Raw genomic sequence first — 16,547 nt, forward strand, 5'->3', positions numbered from 1 at the left:
CGGCTCTACATGTAGTTCCGAAAATAGTTCAAATTTGGAATTAGTTTCCTGATATCTATTTATTATACGAAAAAGTCAATATTTGTTATTTTAGCTCGTTAGCTTCACGCAGTCGATTCCAGAAGGCGCGAAAATAAAATAAATCCCCCGCATTATTCAGCAAGACCCGTGGATCCCTTAGCTAAAAGCACATGGGAAATATCGATCCGGACCGGAGCTGACTCGAGTCGCCCCACCATAAACCGATCTTCAAAATCATGCAATGGGTGGGTCAGGTTAAGGTACTTTATCTTATACATGCATATTCTAATCATCAAAAAAAGAAAGTCTGTCGTCATATGTTATAAATTAGATCTTATCTTAGTTGAGATGGTAATCTGTCTGTCTGTAAGTGATTGCGTATAGATTGATAAGACAAACTTCACGTCGTGTAGCGTAACTATCCCCGGTCGGTGTTCGCAACGGTCAGTTCATTCGCCGCGGCATTCCGGTCTCTGATGTAACAAAGCCCCTCCTCCGTCACCGGATGCGACCCAACGTGCCGATAGATATGATATTTATTTTTAGCTGTAACACCTATAGTAACCAGTTGAATCCATCATTGGTCTCATATGTATGGGTTAATTGATTTATGATCTGATCGATACACACCAATCGGCGCTTCTGCATCAACTATGGCACCGCAACAAGATATCCCGGTTGCCGCTAATGTCCTCGGCGTACGTTATTGTCATATGTGCAACCATTCGGAATCTAATAACTAAATACATATATCACCTACGTAGACTATCGGTACGATTCTGTGGTGCGTGCAAACAATACCTCAAATAGTACGTATATTGCCTAGCGATTAAGTAGGTGTCTGTAAGTTGTAACTGACTGGACGTCTCAGTGGACGAATTGGCGAACGAAGAAAACCGATGGACTCCCCGGCTCCATGATGTATCTATGGGCTTTATGTAAGACATTCCCCATCCACCACGGGTATGCCTCAAATATTGACTATTTCCTTACTTACCTAGGTGGCGTACCCTTCGGGGCTTATAACATCGTACAGAGGTTCAATTACCCCTTACAGGTGCAGCCGCAAGCCTTCATGGCCCTTTGCCTCGTGAACTGGTGTCAGATATTGCTATACAATAGTAAATGGCCTATGTGGAAGGTAGTTCTCATAGGGCTAGTCAATGCCGCGGCTTTTGCTGGTGTGCAAGCGGCCTTGATTGTCACACTGCGGGTATGTAGAATGAGTTGTCGAGTTAAACCCTGCGTGGCATAGACTAAACTAATATAGCCATTATACGACGCTGGTAATGGTACCGGGGTCTTGGTAATTGGTATAATTGCGAATATTCTCTTGGCAGTTGGCTTATTACCGCCATATGGCGAACTATGGAAGCGGAGAGGAAGGGTTATCGGGATCAACTTCGTCTTTTTGTCGAGTATGTATAAGTGAAAATCGCGATTATCTTTTTATCCCTATCTAGACCCCCTAGACTCTAGGTACCAAAAGGAGACGATCACTAATCTTCATCGGCAGTGGATTGGCTGGGTGCATTTTTCTCTCTTATGTCACTTGGTAATCTCTCTTGATGTCCTTAGATACCCGCGTGTTGCTTACCTTACCTTAGCTGCCCAGAACAGTTTCGACATCTTGGGTGGTGTGCTGTATATCGTATGGTGGGTGGTACCTAGCCTCTATTCATCGGGATTGGTGGCAAATCCTGTAGAGATATCAAGCTAACCTGTATAATAGTATCCTTCTTGAATCCGGTATATTCCTTTCTCATTTGATTTGGCTCTTCCGTACTCGAAAATTGAGAAAAGATGCGGCATCGAGAGGGAAGACCTTCGAGGATATTGTGGCAGAGCATGAACAACAAGGCATATCATTCAAATTCGCCGAACGAAGGCTCTTCAAGAAAAATGATGTAGAGACAGGTAATGCTGGACATTGTGAAGATCCCAGCGGCCAGACGCAGCAATATCCAATCACAACCGTCGTGCAAGACGGCGGCTTAGGAGGTCCTCAGCAAAGTTTGAATTCGGAGCTAGAAAGAGAGGCAAGCGAGAAAATGGGATAATCCATGTTTATAATTAAAGCAGAACTATAGTGGTGTGATATCTTGGTCCAAAGTCAACGCAAAAGTCGTACCTCATTATTATCATCCCCCAGTATTATTAGTCAACCACCTCACTAAACCACCTCCATGTATGTCAACTACTAAAAAAGGTAGCCATAAACTAACTCTGTGTTATTAGATGATGAATGATGAAAGTTTACTCGACAGAAGGCCCCTTCCCCTGAGCGCTCAAAGCTCCACCTTTACCGCCGTACTCAGCGGGAAGCTTCTCGCCAAGCGCGGGAACTTTGCTACCAGCGAATTCGTGGGCCAAGTTCCCACCGTTCGACATCGGGTGGAACTTCTTGATAGTCTTGGGGGCGACGAAGAGCTTCATAACACCGTACATAAAACCCATGATCGCAGGCACGTTGACAAAGAATTTCTCCTTGAGAAGCTCGGGGTAGGCCAGGGCGAACACGCGGATGGTCTCGGTGCTGGCGGCCTTGACCTGGGGCGACTGGCGCAGGAAGCTGATGGACTTGTAGTCGTGCACCTGGAAGATCTTGTACGGATCCCAGTCGGCTGTGATGGGTTTTGTGGCCGTAGAGAGAGACAGCTCCTGTATGGCGAGTTCCATGAGGGCGACGCGCCAGCTGATGAACCTAGTATATAGGTTAGAGGATTTATTCCGCTAGTTTTATAGTACGATGATATAGCCGATCTGCAATGAACGGTACGTAACTCACTCATCTAAAACGCCAAAGGTCTCATTGATCGACTTGACACCACCGTAGATGTTCCAGGTGAAGACCTCCCTAGACTCGGGGTTGTCATCGCCGGCCTTCTCATCGCCGGCGACATACTTGGTGACGTATCCAAGGCCCTCAAACTTAGCTTTTGAGAAGGTCTTCTCAAGGAGCTCCAATGGCTTCGTCTTAGCTCGCCATGCCAAAGTCTTTTCTAGCTGATCCCGGGCCTTGACAACGTCACCGTCGTTGGCGTTCAGGTACTTCTGTAGTACGATCTGACTGGGGACGTGAGTAGCCGGATCTGCTAGGGTGACGCCCCAGACTTCAGGATGAGACTGGGCTTGAACGACTTTCCATAGCTCTTGAATTGGCGTGGTGGGCTCGTCGGGCTTAGGAGCCTCGGTCTTTGGAGCTTCGGCCATGGTTGCAATATCGACAGTACAGATTTAATACTGCAATAAAATAAAAATCTGCTTTTTTACGGCTGAGATTCTGGTTTGCGAGGTATTAAGGATATAACCTAGAATGTAGTTAGAATGTAGTTGTAGTTGTAAATGATGTAAAGGCTTGCGCGGAAGTTCGTGGCTCGGCGATCCGATGAAGGTAGGCGGAATGTGGGTCCGTGCTTGTTTGAAGCTTCCCCGGCAGGCCCTGGCCAAAATAAATGAGCCACACCCACCAGCCACAAAATCCCACTTACAGACTCAACACCATAGTATAATCGTTGAACACACTACCTGATTATAAGACAATTATAGGTAGAAGCAATGCATTTTAAACGTTTTAATATGTAATCCTATATTTTCTAGCCAGTATAATACATCCCACCTATTTGGCATTGAATCCCAGTCCTTATTGGTGCGTTCATCGCTTAGATTCCAATAGCCCTTTTATAAGTATCGTTGATTTAGGGTAACTTTATATGGCAATTATAACGTAACCAATTAATTTGAAATAATAATAAAAATAGTATAAGAATTGCCTCCTTTTGCTCTATTTATTTATATAAGTTTTAAATGCTATTTACTATAACGTTGTGTGTAAAATCATATATGAAATCATTGTGTTTTAGTTGAAATTAGGTGGGCTTTAGTGGTGTGGCTCATTTATTTTAGCCAGGGCCTGCCCGGTTAGGGCATAGGACAATCAGATAATGCAGGCAGCTGCAGCTTAGACTTGGCACTGTTGGGGAAATTACTGTCCGACTTTTAGCCGATCTTACCTTTACGGCATGTTCCGTCCACTGGGGTCACAATGTCTGAATGTTGAACTGCTTCACAACCCGCCCAACCATGTTCTTAGGTTAAGGAAATTGCAACCAACGACGCATTCTATTGGGATATGAGTAAAATTATGAGCTAAATTTTTATTGGTACATAATAACTACTTGGAAATGTGGCCATCCTTAAGTGTGTGGCAGTTTGTGTACGGCCGAACATTCAGATGATTCAAGGAATCTTTTACGCGAGGTTTCTTCCTCAAGAAGGTATGTCGGTGTCTTCAGCTGTCTATCTATTTCATTTCATTCAATCATTTATATAGTCCAACTCATCTTGTAATGAAAAGAAAACAATATAATTCTTACAGCCATAACTTACATCTCATTTCACTTCACTTCATCTCATCTTATTCAGCTACTCTCACTTCAGTCTCATTCCAACTCTTATGATTAACTCACCAGATATCAGGAACCAAGATCGTAGCTCAATCCCCACCAGGATGTATCGTGGCAACAACATATACGCCGCATCTCAAACCACCCCTGGTCGACTTCGACATAATCCAGGAGTACATCATCCCGCGGAAAGCTTTCTTCAACCGGTTCATGACGGTAAACTCACCGGATAATAAATACAGCATCCTGCTATTCCCAGTCTCCATTCCCAATGAGAGATACCATCGTAACGAGTTCATATTCAACTTCGGGCTAGTCATAGAATCAGATGTAGACCAGATCCCGTACGAGAAGCTGGTGAGGCGTCTAGCAGTAACCTTCGCTGAGATGGAGCGTCAGCATGGGTACCTAAGCTCAGAAGGGCGGGTGGACGATGGCAGACGGCCCATCGAAAGCTTGCTAGAGATCGTAAAGGAAGACCTCAACAACTACGGCGAGTGTATGATCCCCGTCGACGACGCCAACACCCTCAATATGAAGCTTTTCCCTTACCACCCACCTCCCGCACATGTCCGCGGCTGGCATGTGCCCGTGCCCAAGATGAAACTCGCCGACATCGTCGACCCTACGTGGGACTTAACGCTGCAGAAGATCATCCCTCACGTTGATGGCGTCAACGACGTACGCCGCATCGCGTGGCTGGCCGACGTATCCTTACCGCTTACACAAATCGCGCTGCAGCACCTTCTATACTACGACACGATTCTCCTCTTAGACATGTTCTTCTTTGGTAGCTGCTACGCACCGAGGCCCGGCGTACACGATTTCATCGTCAACAGGGACGGTATCGTTGATGAGTGCTCCGGGTATGTATGCGTTAGCAATCCCCTTACTGGTAGCAGTAGTACTGTCAATACGTCGTCTACTACTAGCACCACCGAGGACGGACATGATACCGCAACGGATGCCGATGTAGGACGGCAACAGCAGCAGCAACAGCCGGTATCACACTACCAGCTGGTGAAGCTGATGACCACGTTTTGCGCAGGGCGCAGTGTCATGGAATGGATTAAGCTGCACCAGGATGCGGGATTCGACGTTCTCCGACACGTAGACGTGCGGCGGCTAGTTCAGTTCGGAGTGATCAAGGGGTTATTGTACCGGGTGCACAAGTATGTTGTGTCAAAGCAATGTCTTGAGGCTCTAGCGACAGGTAGACGCGTATTATCCAGAAGCGATGATGGTGAAGAGGATACATTGCTGCGATACGCTGATGGCTGCCACTGCTTCGACCAGATCATCACCGAGCAGAACATGACGGATGGCGAGATCATGAGGAAGCTGAGAAGTCTTGAACCGGGAGATCGCACCGTGTTCTACCGGTAGTGGGTTCACGGAGGCAAAAGTGATTATAAAAGAATAGCCGAATGGATGATTCGCTATGGTAGCAAATAGGTTATTCGATGGATCACAGCTCTAAGGCCGATTCTAAACTTCTCTCTGTCAGGCATACAATCACGCGCTCGCAAGAGTAACCAAGCAGATCAAACAGGTATATTTTGCTAGGCAGGCAGCATGATAGGCAACTATGTTAGGATTGTATACTATAGACTTCACTCTCGGCTGATGCCATTAAACTCCTATTTAATCGCTCTATTCTGAATTCTTTGCTATATATTATACCTCGTTTACAGTATCTGAAACCTTAGATACCGGGTATAACATGTCACTCCGCGCTGAAGCACCCTCTCTAGCGATACATACAGAAGACTATCATAATTTGAGGTGAATTTATTCGATTTTGCAGCCAAATTACAATTAACCTACAAAGTGGCGTGTTATGAAACCGTCTTTCTTAGGAGGTTCACCATCCGGCGCTCGCTTAGGCTCTTTCCTAGGCTCTTTCTTAGCCAGTTGTTGTTGTTGCTTTTGGAGCTTCCTAGCCTCTTCCTGGGTGCGGTATTCTACCTCTAGACGGGCCCTCTCCAGCACCTCGTCGATTGCCGCCGTCTTCACCTTAGTGGCCGTCGCCCCCTCCCTAGAGGGGATGTACATCAACGACTCTTTGAGGATCTGCCTCGCGCGGTTGCTGTCGACTTGGAGCGGCTCGGGTAGGAAATCCTCCAGCATGCCTCCTCTGTTTTGGTATATGGCTGTCGCTCCGTCCAGAAGCTTCTGCTTCGTCTCGGGGTCATTTACGGCGAGTTTCGTATCTTCAGCGGCCTTCTTCAGCATATCTTTCAGTAGTCGCACCCGACCCGTACCTGGTTCGCCCGGGTACATCGCGCCACTATCTGCCCATTCCTTATCGCTAACCATCTGGACTACTCGGACGAAGTGCTTTCCTCGCCGCAATATTAGGATTTTGCCATCGATGAGGAAATTCTTGGTATCCTGAGGAAACCAGTTCTTGATCGGCGTGTAGCTCAGCTCGCCGTAATGCATCCCTTTGTTGGAAGCCGAAGGTTGGCCAGGAGAACCACCTATATAGGCGCCCTGGTGTTGTGTTAAGCGATTACCATCACTGACGCTGTCCGCGAGGCCGGCAGCATATAGAATTCGACTTATCGACTTGCCCAAAATCAATGACTCGGGGAGTTTCACATCGACTTGAAAGCCAGATGCCTTATTTGCCGAGGCTGGCTCATTTGCTGGATATGAAGATATCTGGACATCGCCTGGCTTGGAGAATAGCCCCTTATGCCGGTTCTGTACATTCGTCGCTTCTTTTGTTCCGTAGATAAGCGCAACTACTTCGTGCGCAAGAGTATGCTGGGCATAACGCTTGGAAGGCTCTTCGTTGTGCTTCTCCATGACCTTACTAATTTCCTCCAACGGAAGGAAGGTAAACAGCTTCAGCAGACTCTCAACATCAGCATCAGGCCGTCGTATAAAGTACCCATATAGATCGAAAGTGCTGGTCATGAAATGGTCGAGCCAGACCGCGTTTCCCGCGCTCTTCCCAAACTTGGCACCAGAAGAATCGGTCAGGAGGGGAACTGTGAAGCCGACAGGCGTATGAAGAAAATCATCAGGAATTTGTTCAGCCGGGTTGGGAGTGCTAGCTCGGATGTGCTTGACTGCGTCGATACCGGAGATGATATTCCCGTATTGATCAGACCCGCCTATTTGCATTTGAACATCTTGTTTGTTATATAAATGCCACCAATCCCAGCCCTGCATTAGTGGATATACGAATTCATCCAACGACATGCCATCACCCTGTTCCATCTTGCGCTTGACGGTCTCGCGCGAGAGCATAGGCCCTAGTCGCATTCCCTTGAACAGCCGAGCTACGACCTCGATGAAGGGCAAGTTGTTATACCACATGCTGTTATTTACCAACGCCCGACTCCATATCCTAGGTTGTTTCTTATAGCCGAAACGTTCCCCTTGGGCCTCAACGTTCATCCATATACGCTTCAACTGGTAGTGCATCTTGGTAATATTCGTGGCTATGTCAGATTTAGAAATGGGTTCGCGGCTCTTTAAACGATCGGTAGGATCGCCGACCTTGACTGTAGCGCCTCCGACTACGCTAACAGCTCGGTAGCCATGTATATACATCCAGAAAAGAGGCATTAGAGGTAATAAGTGGCCGACGTGAAGAGAGGGTGCAGTAGGGTCAATTCCGACGTAAGCGCCTATCCTTTTCACCCTCATAAGCTCTCTAATTTGTTCATCGGTGCCGGCGATATCTTTGACGTATCCACGCTCCTTGAACATATCCCAGAGATGCGGTATCTTTCCCTCTTGAATCAACTTGGCTCTCTTGTCCCATATCTCCTTCGCTTCTGCCTGTTTTTCAAGAAACGAGGTGGATACTGATCTGGTTTGTTGCCGCCTTGCAGCTAAGGATTTAAGGAGGCATCTTCGACAAAGAGTTGAGGGCGAGCCTCGTACAGCGGAAAGGGCAGCGCTGGACAACATAATCCTCTGGGATGGCGCGGGCCGCCGATAGGAATAGAACCTAGGAATAGCGAGGGTAGGAATTTGAATTGGGGTGCAAGGGAAGACCCCACGACTCTAAGGAGCGAAATACATATAGTGGACGTCCAAATATTAGGATTTCCTAAACTTGGGGAGACGAGAAAATATAATAATAGGGAGAGTCTGGGTACATAGATGCACATGCACATGTAAATGTCGATTCTTGGACTTGGAAAAAATCAAAGCTTCAAAAAAGTTTAGTGGGGCTAAGATTATGTGCATATCGTTATCGATTATCTATTATCTATCTATCTGTACATGAGTACTTCGTACATCTACATAAGGTTCGTAACATGGTGGAAGTACAGCGTCATTATGTAATTCCTAGCCAGGCTTTTCCCGGGCAAACTCAACCAATCAGAAATAACTTATTTCTTTCGGTCCTCGGCAATTGAACATGTGGGAAATTCGCATTCCTTTGATTCGAACGCATCATCGTCGGCCTCAAATTCCACTCTACCCGTTAATACAGTTAATACCGTTAATCAATACTTTTTCTCTTCTCTTCTCCCCGCCCTCGATACATATCAGGGACCTAGAGACTACCTAGGTAGTTGAGCGAAGACATATAACGTCTAACTATCTCCTCGTCCCTCACAATCTCACAATGGCTTCCCTTGTTCGCCCCATGCTGCTTCGGCAGACTGCCCTAGCTGCCTCGACCCGACGAGCCGCAACCGCCACATTCTCCAGACAGCAGCTGATCCGACCGACGGTTTCGAAAGATGTCGCACGAGTTGCTGCCTTCCATGCTTCTAGCAGAAGAAGCTTGCTGCCCCCGGGACCTCGTACGTTGTTACCAGTCGCATTGCGATCTTGGCAATATTAATTATTAATATTGTATCCTTTACTAACACAATGCGCTCTTAGAGGTTATCAAGGGAACCGGTATGCGATTCTTAAATTCCCCCATTACCAATCGATAAATTAGAAATATCCTATAGTTTATAGTTTATATGGGAGATATCAAGATGGAAAATAGAAAATCAGGAAAAGCGACAAAGACAAGTAAAAATTGGCGCTAACCCCTCCGAATAACAGTCAACGACCCAGCGCCGATCCCCGAGACGAGCCCTTCCCACGGTTCATACCACTGGACCTTCGAGCGTCTCGTAGCCGCCGGTCTCATCCCGCTTACCATTGCGCCTTTCGCCGGCGGTTCGCTAAACCCCGGCCTCGACGCAATTCTATGCTCTCTACTGCTAGTCCACAGCCACCTCGGCTTTCAGTCCGTCATCATCGACTATATTCCTAGCAGCCGCTATCCCAAGGCCCGCAAGGCCGCTATGTGGCTCCTCAACGCTGCCACCGCCCTCGTCGGCGTCGGCCTATACGAATTCGAGACGAACGACGTCGGTCTAACCGAGGCCGTTAAGAGAGTCTGGAAGGCTCAATCTTAAATCAAAATTTGGGAAAAGAGAAATGAGTAAGAATTGCCTCGACTAGGTGGCGTCGAAGTGAGTGTTGCATGAGCAATGATGATACGAGGCTGAAGCATTACTTGAAGGCTCGAAGGAGAGGGAGCAGGTCGGATTGTGACATATGACATACCGCCACGAATTCCTATGTATCGGATCGTGCTTATCTGTTGGAACAGCTGGACTCGGATTAGGCATAGAAGGCTAGCAGACTTGCCCGTCCGTGTATCCAGTACAACTAGTATATATAGAACTGTTCTTCGCCTACGCATATATGCACCAAGTATTGTCAACCATATTGAGACAGCCGACAGAAATAAGTGGTCTACTATTGAACCGGCCAGGCTCGGATTTCGACCACACAGGATCCTTATCAAGTATAGTATTCACATAGACATTATCTACTCGAAGTTAATGAGTAGGTACACATACATACCCTTCTCGTAAGGGTAGGATTGTCCTATTTCATTTCTCTCTCCTCTTCCCTCGTCTATCCTCTTCACTCATCGTCCTCCCTGATGCTCATCCGCGCTCCCGTCCCTCTTTCCGAACCTAACGCCTAGGCCGCCGATATCCCTTCGGAAGAACTTACCAAAATTCTTCAGGTTCTCGTTGATACTAGCCGCGTTATTCTGGGCAGAGCCGCTGCTACCATTGGCGCCACCGGGTTGCCCCTGCTCGGCGGGGTTACCCATCCTCTCGACGCCGTCGCGCGCTGCATTCAGCAACTTCTCTCCTAAGGAGGCTGCGTCGAAGCGCGAAGCGGCGCCTTGTGCTGCCGTTGACAGAGCTGCTCCGGGTCCGGACGCTAGACGGTCGATGCCCAGACCCAAGTTCAGGTTATTGACACCGCTGCCGCCCGCGCCCGCCCCGCTACTGCCGAACCCAGGTGCGTTTAGCAGCGGCGTCAACAGCGGGCTCTGCGCGACCAACTTGCCACCACCGCTATTAGCGGGACCGTCACGGTGAATAGCGAATAACTCGATCAAGTGCGCGTGTTCCTGTTTGCGGATACCCTTAAGGTCGAGGATCTTGCGGAAGTTAGTATCGGAGCGATCGCCCACATGGATTAAGTACGCCTGCACGAGCCCCTCCGGCGGGCTTGGGCGAACCTGGAGCGTCTTCAAGAGCGGGTCGATGCGCGTCATCGTTGCATTGACGCGCTTGACGAAGCCTGCTGGAGGCACGTGCGGTGTCTGCGACGAGGAAGACGGGTTGTGGTGCGAGAGCAGGTTTTCCAGGGCTTTAGTTAAGACGTACTTGTCCAACAGCATCTGTTCGGCGCCTACTTCGGATATAGGTCTGCACTGGACGATGGTATGGACGTACGAGTTTGCTAGATGTTCCACTAGCTTGTCGGCGAATGCGCGCGCGTACTGCTGCTTAACCACAACAGCTAGGATTTCCTTTACCTTTGCATTGATGTGACCGACCAGTTCGCCCACGTAAGAACTCTGGTCTCCGACACTTTCCATCTTGCTCCAGTTCGTATTCTTCATCTCACGCCAGGCGCCCTCGCAATCTGCTTCGACTTTGTTGACAAGAGCTATGACTGCAGCACTGGCGACTCCCAAGAACGCGTCAGCTTGCGACGATAGGTCCACCTTTGGCACAAGATCGTGGTCTATACGTTTCTTGATATTCTCTTCGAGCTGTCCCGTGTTCGCATGCCAGAAATCCGCAGTGTTCAGGACAAGGATAATGTCATGGAGAGGCGCCCCTGTCGACCCTGACCTCTGTAAAATCGTGAGCAACACTTGTTGTGCATATTCATCAAGATATTTAGCCAATGTTTTTGCCAAGTCTAATAACCGCTCACTCGTCGAAAGCTTGGCGCATTGCGACAGAGTGAGCTTGTAGAAATGAAAGAGTTCGATGGCAGAGCTAATAACAGCTTGCGGTGAAAACTCTTCGTCGGCCGGTAATAAAGGTTGGGCTTTGTATTTAGGGATCATAGCCGCCAACGCCTTGTCTTGGGACTCTACCCATAGACTTAGATAGGGTTCGAAGGCTACAGATATCGACCCATTGAAGCTCTGCGTTCTTTCGTCCGCAGAGCTAAGTGTGTCAATACTTGCCCGTGGCTCGTTTGAAAACCTCCGTTCCAGGGTCTGCTCGAAGTCCATCGTCTCCTGAAGGCAACTCAGTAGGAGGTTAACATCAATCTTGGCACCGTCCACCCTCCTCATGCTCTTTTCCAAAATGCCCTTATAATCGTCTCTCGTACCATCGCAAAAAGCCATAGCCAGAGTCTCGCCAACTCGCCAGTGCGGTGGGAATATGCCAGCATGTTCCTCCTCGTAGCTCTTGACCATCCTCTTGAACCAAGCGTACCGCCTTCCAATATTATCCAAGCTTCCAGCTTCATCATTACCTCTGAATACTTGGCGGTATTCCCGCAACTCGGTGTTGACGTACCACGTTATTAGTCTCGCCCTCGCATTGTCCCCGAGCGCATCCATAACCCCGCAAGCCTCGACCAGTGTCGCCTTCCTTGGCCCGACCTCGCTTTTAGCGAACGCTATCTCGAAATCCTCGCATACTTGCTCCAGCAGTTCCCTCTGTAACTCGCCCACGCCTCGGCTGAGTGTAGCGATCTGGTCTATACTTCTGTAACTGTTGAAGTGGCGCATAAGTTGTAGTACCGCCTGTAGGAGGCTCGCGCATTCTCTGTATTGTCTCGTCTTGGCCAACCCTCTTAGCTGTTCATAGGCCGTCGTCAACATCTGTAAGCGCTTAAGGGCCGTCATGGATAGTGTCAAGTTTCGTTTCGTGCCATCGAGTCGCTTGATATCGGCGGTCATGGAGGTAATATTCTGCTCAGTCTGAATAGCACGTGAGCGCACCGTTTCGATCTTCTTGAAGAGACCAGCGAGTTCGGCCTGGGCGGATTGCATGCGCTCGAGGGAGGAATTGGGTCCGTAAGCCTGGGCCGTCTGGAGGCTTGATATTTCGGCTGAGAGGTCATTGTGGCGGGATTGGAGAGTTGACGATACTCGGGTTATGGATGATACGGTAGAAGGATGAGAGAAAAGTAGGTTGAGGTGCTGAATTGGATCATAGTCGGCTAGTCTTGTGTGTTAGCTAGTCAGCGAGCCCCTTTCTCGTATATCTATATCCATATATATCCAAGTGTCCCCAAGTCAGGGGTTATAAATTATAAAAAGAAATACATAAAAAACATATGAGAAAGAGAACTGACCTGCGTCTAATGACGGCGGCTCAGATGTGATGCCGTTCATCTTAAGCAACGAACCCCAATTTTGGTGAGTCGCATTGGGTCATACGTGGTGGTAGTTTGGAAGTACGAAGTATTCCACAAGTATTCCACAAGTCTTAGATATCGCTGTAACTTGTCTTGGCTTATACGATGACGCCGCTAACACATAAGGCATAAGGCACATAAGGCACATAAGGTTATGCATTAAAGCTGAATCCGGTATCATTAGTAATCACGTGTTACTCAGTTTATCGATAAAGTGGTCCCTCACCTTAGGTATTCGTTTTGGTCACCTTAGCTCACCTCCCCCACTCTGCAAAGACGGGAAGATCCGGTCCAATCAATGATGAATTCGCTATAACTTCACTTACTCTTTTTTTTTTTTTTTTTGGAAAGGTGCCTAATTGGACCCGGTCCTTTCACCGAAGGTCCATGGAATATAAGTCCAACTATTTTATTGCAATCAAGCGCATGTCTTAGGTACTTTATAAAAATATTTAAAATTCTTTCTTTCCTAACCAACCTATCGAGTCTCAGCCATCTCCCGACAGAATCCGCACCAATCCCCCTCAATGCATCATGCAATCCTCCTTTATGCCTCCGTCTATTCACAATGGTCTTGTAACTTCAAGGAAGCGCTTCCGGTATCTCTGGTATATTTAATCTAAATCCCCTCTTCCATCTTTCTCGGGTTCTGTTGATTGGTGCATCCCTGCCTATGATATCGCCGGGTCGAAAATGCAGAAGGCCATCTGTGTATGTGTATCTCCTTAAACAACTCCAGCTCTCGAGTGATGCAATATAAGCATGATATGCTGTCTCCAGAAAAGCCAAATCTTAATGCATCTACCCTATAAATAGAAATTTAACGCCATGAAAATGCAAACAGCCATAGTGACCGCCTCAACTCCGTTTACCAGGTGTGTGTGTGTGTGTGCTAAAAGCCCAAAATATCGATTCGTTTACGAACTATGCAACGCTCGGAATCCGGCCGCGATCAAGCTTCGAGATTTTTCTCGGGAATCAGCGGGACCGGACCAATAGAACAGGCCCTACAATATCCAAGTTAGAAACATTCCAGGTAGTATCGTAAAGCTGTTCCGGCGGCGTCGATAATTAAAGGGGTTACGAAAGGAATAACAGAAACATACCCCGAGTCCTTTTTGTTTGCAATATGCCGCCTTCATCTTGACGGTATCCGGGTTATCGTAGGTGACAAATCCACCATCACCTCCGACACAACTCGCAGCCCCTATTCGTTTATCCACAGATTCTTTGGCATGTTTTCTTGGCAATGTGTTATATTCGAATACGCCATCTTCGCCTCCTGCGCCTTTGTTTCGATGTCCTGGTCCGCTAACCCCGAGAAAGCTCCGTCCGTAAAGGGGAATACCCAGCAAAATCTTTCTAGTCGGACAGCCGTGACCCACAAGGTATGAGACACCAGACGATGCTGATGTCTCGTCCTTGCTCATCGAGTACAGTTGGGCCTGGTGCCCGCTTCGTTGTGACCAGGCACCGCAGAAGTCATACGCCATCAGATTTACGTAGTCGAGATAGGACGCAGCTTGCGCAATATCGATATTATGCAAGACTGAGCGGCTTGCTGGGAGAGCTGCCGTAACGAAGAACTGCTCCACCGGAAGTTGGACCCGCACGGCGGCCAGGAGCGCAACGAAGTCGGCCCCTTGCTGGGGGTCCATGGGATATTCCCAGTTTACTAATTACGGGAGATCAGTAAATTTGTAATGTAACATGATGTTACCTTCCGGCGAGATGTGGGGGGAGGGGAAAGGAGAAGTCATACTATCAATACCATCCATACCGGAGGCCTCCACCAAACCTCGTGCTGATCGCGCAAAGTTATCTCGTAATAGAGCATCCGAAGCAACGACTGGGAATGTCTCAGTTGAAGTACCGCCGCCGATCGATATGGTGACTTGCAGATGCGGATGCTTCTGCTTAAGATGCATCAAAGATCCGAGGCCACCATGAACGCCATCGCAAGGGGCTTGGGTATCTGCCCACTCATCGCTCAGCTAGATTAGATATTAACATCAGGATTCCTACCGTACGTAACTTTGGAGTATGCAGTTGGAAGCAAGTAAATTTAAAACTTACAAACACAGAACCGTCCGCCGCTACGTTAGCGAAAGCGTAGTACACGTGGTTAATGCAACTATAGTTCATCATCCCAGGCGAGGCGCCGTTATAGATCTTATAATTTGGAAAATAGACAGCGTTGGTGAGCATGACACTGGACGCGCTAGCAGTCTTCCGCCGTCGAGATGATGAAGAACTCATATTGAGTAATTATTTCTGGTAACAAATTAGGTATAACTGTGAAGACGAATTGTCGATGCTGTTGTGTCTGTCAGGAACGGGTTTAAAGAAATTTTCGAAGGAGTCTAAAAGGAATCGTTCCGGTTTTAAGTCGAGAAGCAACAGTCGGAATACCAATAACCAAGAGAATAAGAGCACTCAAGATGGCGCATGTTGAAATTGCCTTCGTGGTATAAATGGAAAGTCTTCGGAGGGTTATGAAGTGTTCTGGCTTGTATTTGTTGTCTCAGAGCCACTATTAGAGCCCGAAATGACCAACCTTGCGTGTGAAACTTTCATACATGAGAGGCTTGGGAGAGACCTGATCAACTCCCAAGCGCGGAAGCGGTGGAGAAAAGCGCGACATCATCAACTTTTTTTTTGCCTCAAGGGGGACCATCTAGGTACATATGTATTCGGATACCCTTACCCTTACGGAGATCGTTCGCTGAGCTATCCATGCATGACATAATTGCGACGGGGATCAATACAGATATAGGGCCGCTAGATGGTCAGCTCAGGCGGAAGAGGGCAGGCCAGTAGTAAACAGTCGCCAGCCTGACATGGCCCGAATAGAAGGACAGAACGGGATTGGAGGTCGGAATTCCATCAGCTCATGAAATGGTGAAGGAGACTGGCTAGAGTTACTTAGTTGGTACATAATATGAACTCATATGATTAGGCATGCAAGTAGGTAGGGGGAGAAGAATATGGGCCGGCGTGTCGCAGGCTGGCCATGGGGAAGGGGTTAGGCCGTCTGCTAAACTAGTAACGGCGCATGGCACAGTAATAAGGCCCTCCGGGTTTGATTACCTGCCTCGAAGGGGAGGAATTGGCCGCCTTTCTTCGGGCTGATGATTCCAAGGGGCTTCTGATAGAGGGTGGGGTTCGGGAACGTCGTTGTCAAAGATCGTTGTCAAGGATGGGACAGGACCCTGAGCGACGCTATCTACTATGGTTGGTAATGTTGCCTGTCACAAATTTAGATATGACATGTCTGCATATCTTGTACGTACAGCACAAACAAGCAACAGACGCGGATGCTTCTCCTTGGAGGGAGTCAGCCGATCATGACCTCGCCGGGCACGCAAAGGACATCGGTCACTGCGGTGGAAAGGTGCCACGACTTCAAATTGACCCATGGGCTGGCAAATCTCCTGCGAGCTGGAT

The 16,547-nt window shown here is 48.1% G+C and overlaps 8 protein-coding genes across 8 annotated transcripts; 3 read left to right on the plus strand and 5 right to left on the minus strand.

Annotated features, from left to right (window-relative positions):
* Positions 1 to 419: 419 nt before the first annotated feature.
* Positions 420 to 2,170, plus strand: F5Y00DRAFT_163488 (PQ loop repeat-domain-containing protein). Its single transcript, XM_048004735.1, has 7 exons — positions 420 to 719; positions 786 to 830; positions 893 to 1,234; positions 1,292 to 1,439; positions 1,538 to 1,576; positions 1,629 to 1,677; positions 1,754 to 2,170. The coding sequence occupies exons 1-7, from the start codon at positions 675 to 677 to the stop codon at positions 2,079 to 2,081; spliced, it is 996 nt and encodes a 331-aa protein (XP_047861579.1). The 5' UTR covers positions 420 to 674; the 3' UTR covers positions 2,082 to 2,170.
* Positions 2,171 to 2,179: 9 nt separating this feature from the next.
* F5Y00DRAFT_163510 (CRAL/TRIO domain-containing protein) lies at positions 2,180 to 3,505 on the minus strand. Its single transcript, XM_048004736.1, has 2 exons — positions 2,810 to 3,505; positions 2,180 to 2,725 (listed from the first exon to the last, which is right to left on the minus strand). Exons 1-2 carry the CDS (start codon positions 3,232 to 3,234, stop codon positions 2,278 to 2,280), a joined length of 873 nt encoding a protein of 290 aa, XP_047861580.1. The 5' UTR covers positions 3,235 to 3,505; the 3' UTR covers positions 2,180 to 2,277.
* A 565-nt stretch (positions 3,506 to 4,070) lies between these two features.
* Positions 4,071 to 6,029, plus strand: F5Y00DRAFT_163533 (nitrogen permease regulator 2). The gene is made up of 2 exons (XM_048004737.1): positions 4,071 to 4,298; positions 4,501 to 6,029. The coding sequence occupies exons 1-2, from the start codon at positions 4,256 to 4,258 to the stop codon at positions 5,811 to 5,813; spliced, it is 1,356 nt and encodes a 451-aa protein (XP_047861581.1). The 5' UTR covers positions 4,071 to 4,255; the 3' UTR covers positions 5,814 to 6,029.
* F5Y00DRAFT_163534 (uncharacterized protein) lies at positions 6,030 to 8,613 on the minus strand. The gene has a single exon (XM_048004738.1). It carries the CDS (start codon positions 8,355 to 8,357, stop codon positions 6,246 to 6,248), a length of 2,112 nt encoding a protein of 703 aa, XP_047861582.1. The 5' UTR covers positions 8,358 to 8,613; the 3' UTR covers positions 6,030 to 6,245.
* A 128-nt stretch (positions 8,614 to 8,741) lies between these two features.
* F5Y00DRAFT_245704 (CybS-domain-containing protein) lies at positions 8,742 to 10,219 on the plus strand. The gene is made up of 3 exons (XM_048009005.1): positions 8,742 to 9,205; positions 9,288 to 9,305; positions 9,459 to 10,219. Exons 1-3 carry the CDS (start codon positions 9,025 to 9,027, stop codon positions 9,815 to 9,817), a joined length of 558 nt encoding a protein of 185 aa, XP_047861583.1. The 5' UTR covers positions 8,742 to 9,024; the 3' UTR covers positions 9,818 to 10,219.
* On the minus strand, positions 9,288 to 10,219 carry F5Y00DRAFT_245705 (uncharacterized protein; the record flags this gene model as incomplete). The annotated part of the gene is made up of 1 exon (XM_048009006.1): positions 9,288 to 10,219. A coding segment is annotated over exon 1 (289 nt), but the record flags the coding sequence as incomplete, so codon positions are not given.
* Positions 10,203 to 13,188, minus strand: F5Y00DRAFT_245706 (Vps53-like protein). The gene is made up of 2 exons (XM_048009007.1): positions 13,038 to 13,188; positions 10,203 to 12,902 (listed from the first exon to the last, which is right to left on the minus strand). Exons 1-2 carry the CDS (start codon positions 13,075 to 13,077, stop codon positions 10,339 to 10,341), a joined length of 2,604 nt encoding a protein of 867 aa, XP_047861585.1. The 5' UTR covers positions 13,078 to 13,188; the 3' UTR covers positions 10,203 to 10,338.
* An 829-nt stretch (positions 13,189 to 14,017) lies between these two features.
* On the minus strand, positions 14,018 to 15,359 carry F5Y00DRAFT_265291 (glycoside hydrolase family 18 protein; the record flags this gene model as incomplete). The annotated part of the gene is made up of 4 exons (XM_048011776.1): positions 14,018 to 14,107; positions 14,207 to 14,775; positions 14,863 to 15,094; positions 15,177 to 15,359. 4 exons carry the CDS (start codon positions 15,357 to 15,359, stop codon positions 14,018 to 14,020), a joined length of 1,074 nt encoding a protein of 357 aa, XP_047861586.1.
* Positions 15,360 to 16,547: the final 1,188 nt, after the last annotated feature.

This window comes from Daldinia vernicosa (genome assembly GCF_022497035.1).
Source record: "Daldinia vernicosa strain CBS 139.73 unplaced genomic scaffold F5Y00scaffold_53, whole genome shotgun sequence".
Classification (NCBI taxonomy): domain Eukaryota; kingdom Fungi; phylum Ascomycota; class Sordariomycetes; order Xylariales; family Hypoxylaceae; genus Daldinia; species Daldinia vernicosa.

What these genes read in the sequence shown, in the direction of transcription:
- F5Y00DRAFT_163510 (XM_048004736.1), bottom strand. Translation starts at nt 3,234, where the DNA reads ATGGCCGAAGCTCCAAAGACCGAGGCTCCTAAGCCCGACGAGCCCACC. An exon ending in ACCTTTGGCGTTTTAGATGA is followed by an intron (nt 2,726 to 2,809) that starts GTGAGTTACGTA and finishes CCTATATACTAG; the next exon opens with GTTCATCAGCTGGCGCGTCG.
- F5Y00DRAFT_245706 (XM_048009007.1), bottom strand. Translation starts at nt 13,077, where the DNA reads ATGAACGGCATCACATCTGAGCCGCCGTCATTAGACGCAG. An exon ending in GCCGCCGTCATTAGACGCAG is followed by an intron (nt 12,903 to 13,037) that starts GTCAGTTCTCTT and finishes ACACAAGACTAG; the next exon opens with CCGACTATGATCCAATTCAG.
- F5Y00DRAFT_163534 (XM_048004738.1), bottom strand. Translation starts at nt 8,357, where the DNA reads ATGTTGTCCAGCGCTGCCCTTTCCGCTGTACGAGGCTCGCCCTCAACT.
- F5Y00DRAFT_163488 (XM_048004735.1), top strand. Translation starts at nt 675, where the DNA reads ATGGCACCGCAACAAGATATCCCGGTTGCCGCTAATGTCCTCGGC. An exon ending in TGCAAACAATACCTCAAATA is followed by an intron (nt 831 to 892) that starts GTACGTATATTG and finishes TGGACGTCTCAG; the next exon opens with TGGACGAATTGGCGAACGAA. An exon ending in CAACTTCGTCTTTTTGTCGA is followed by an intron (nt 1,440 to 1,537) that starts GTATGTATAAGT and finishes CTTCATCGGCAG; the next exon opens with TGGATTGGCTGGGTGCATTT.
- F5Y00DRAFT_163533 (XM_048004737.1), top strand. Translation starts at nt 4,256, where the DNA reads ATGATTCAAGGAATCTTTTACGCGAGGTTTCTTCCTCAAGAAG. An exon ending in GAGGTTTCTTCCTCAAGAAG is followed by an intron (nt 4,299 to 4,500) that starts GTATGTCGGTGT and finishes ACCAGATATCAG; the next exon opens with GAACCAAGATCGTAGCTCAA.
- F5Y00DRAFT_245704 (XM_048009005.1), top strand. Translation starts at nt 9,025, where the DNA reads ATGGCTTCCCTTGTTCGCCCCATGCTGCTTCGGCAGACTGCCCTAGCT.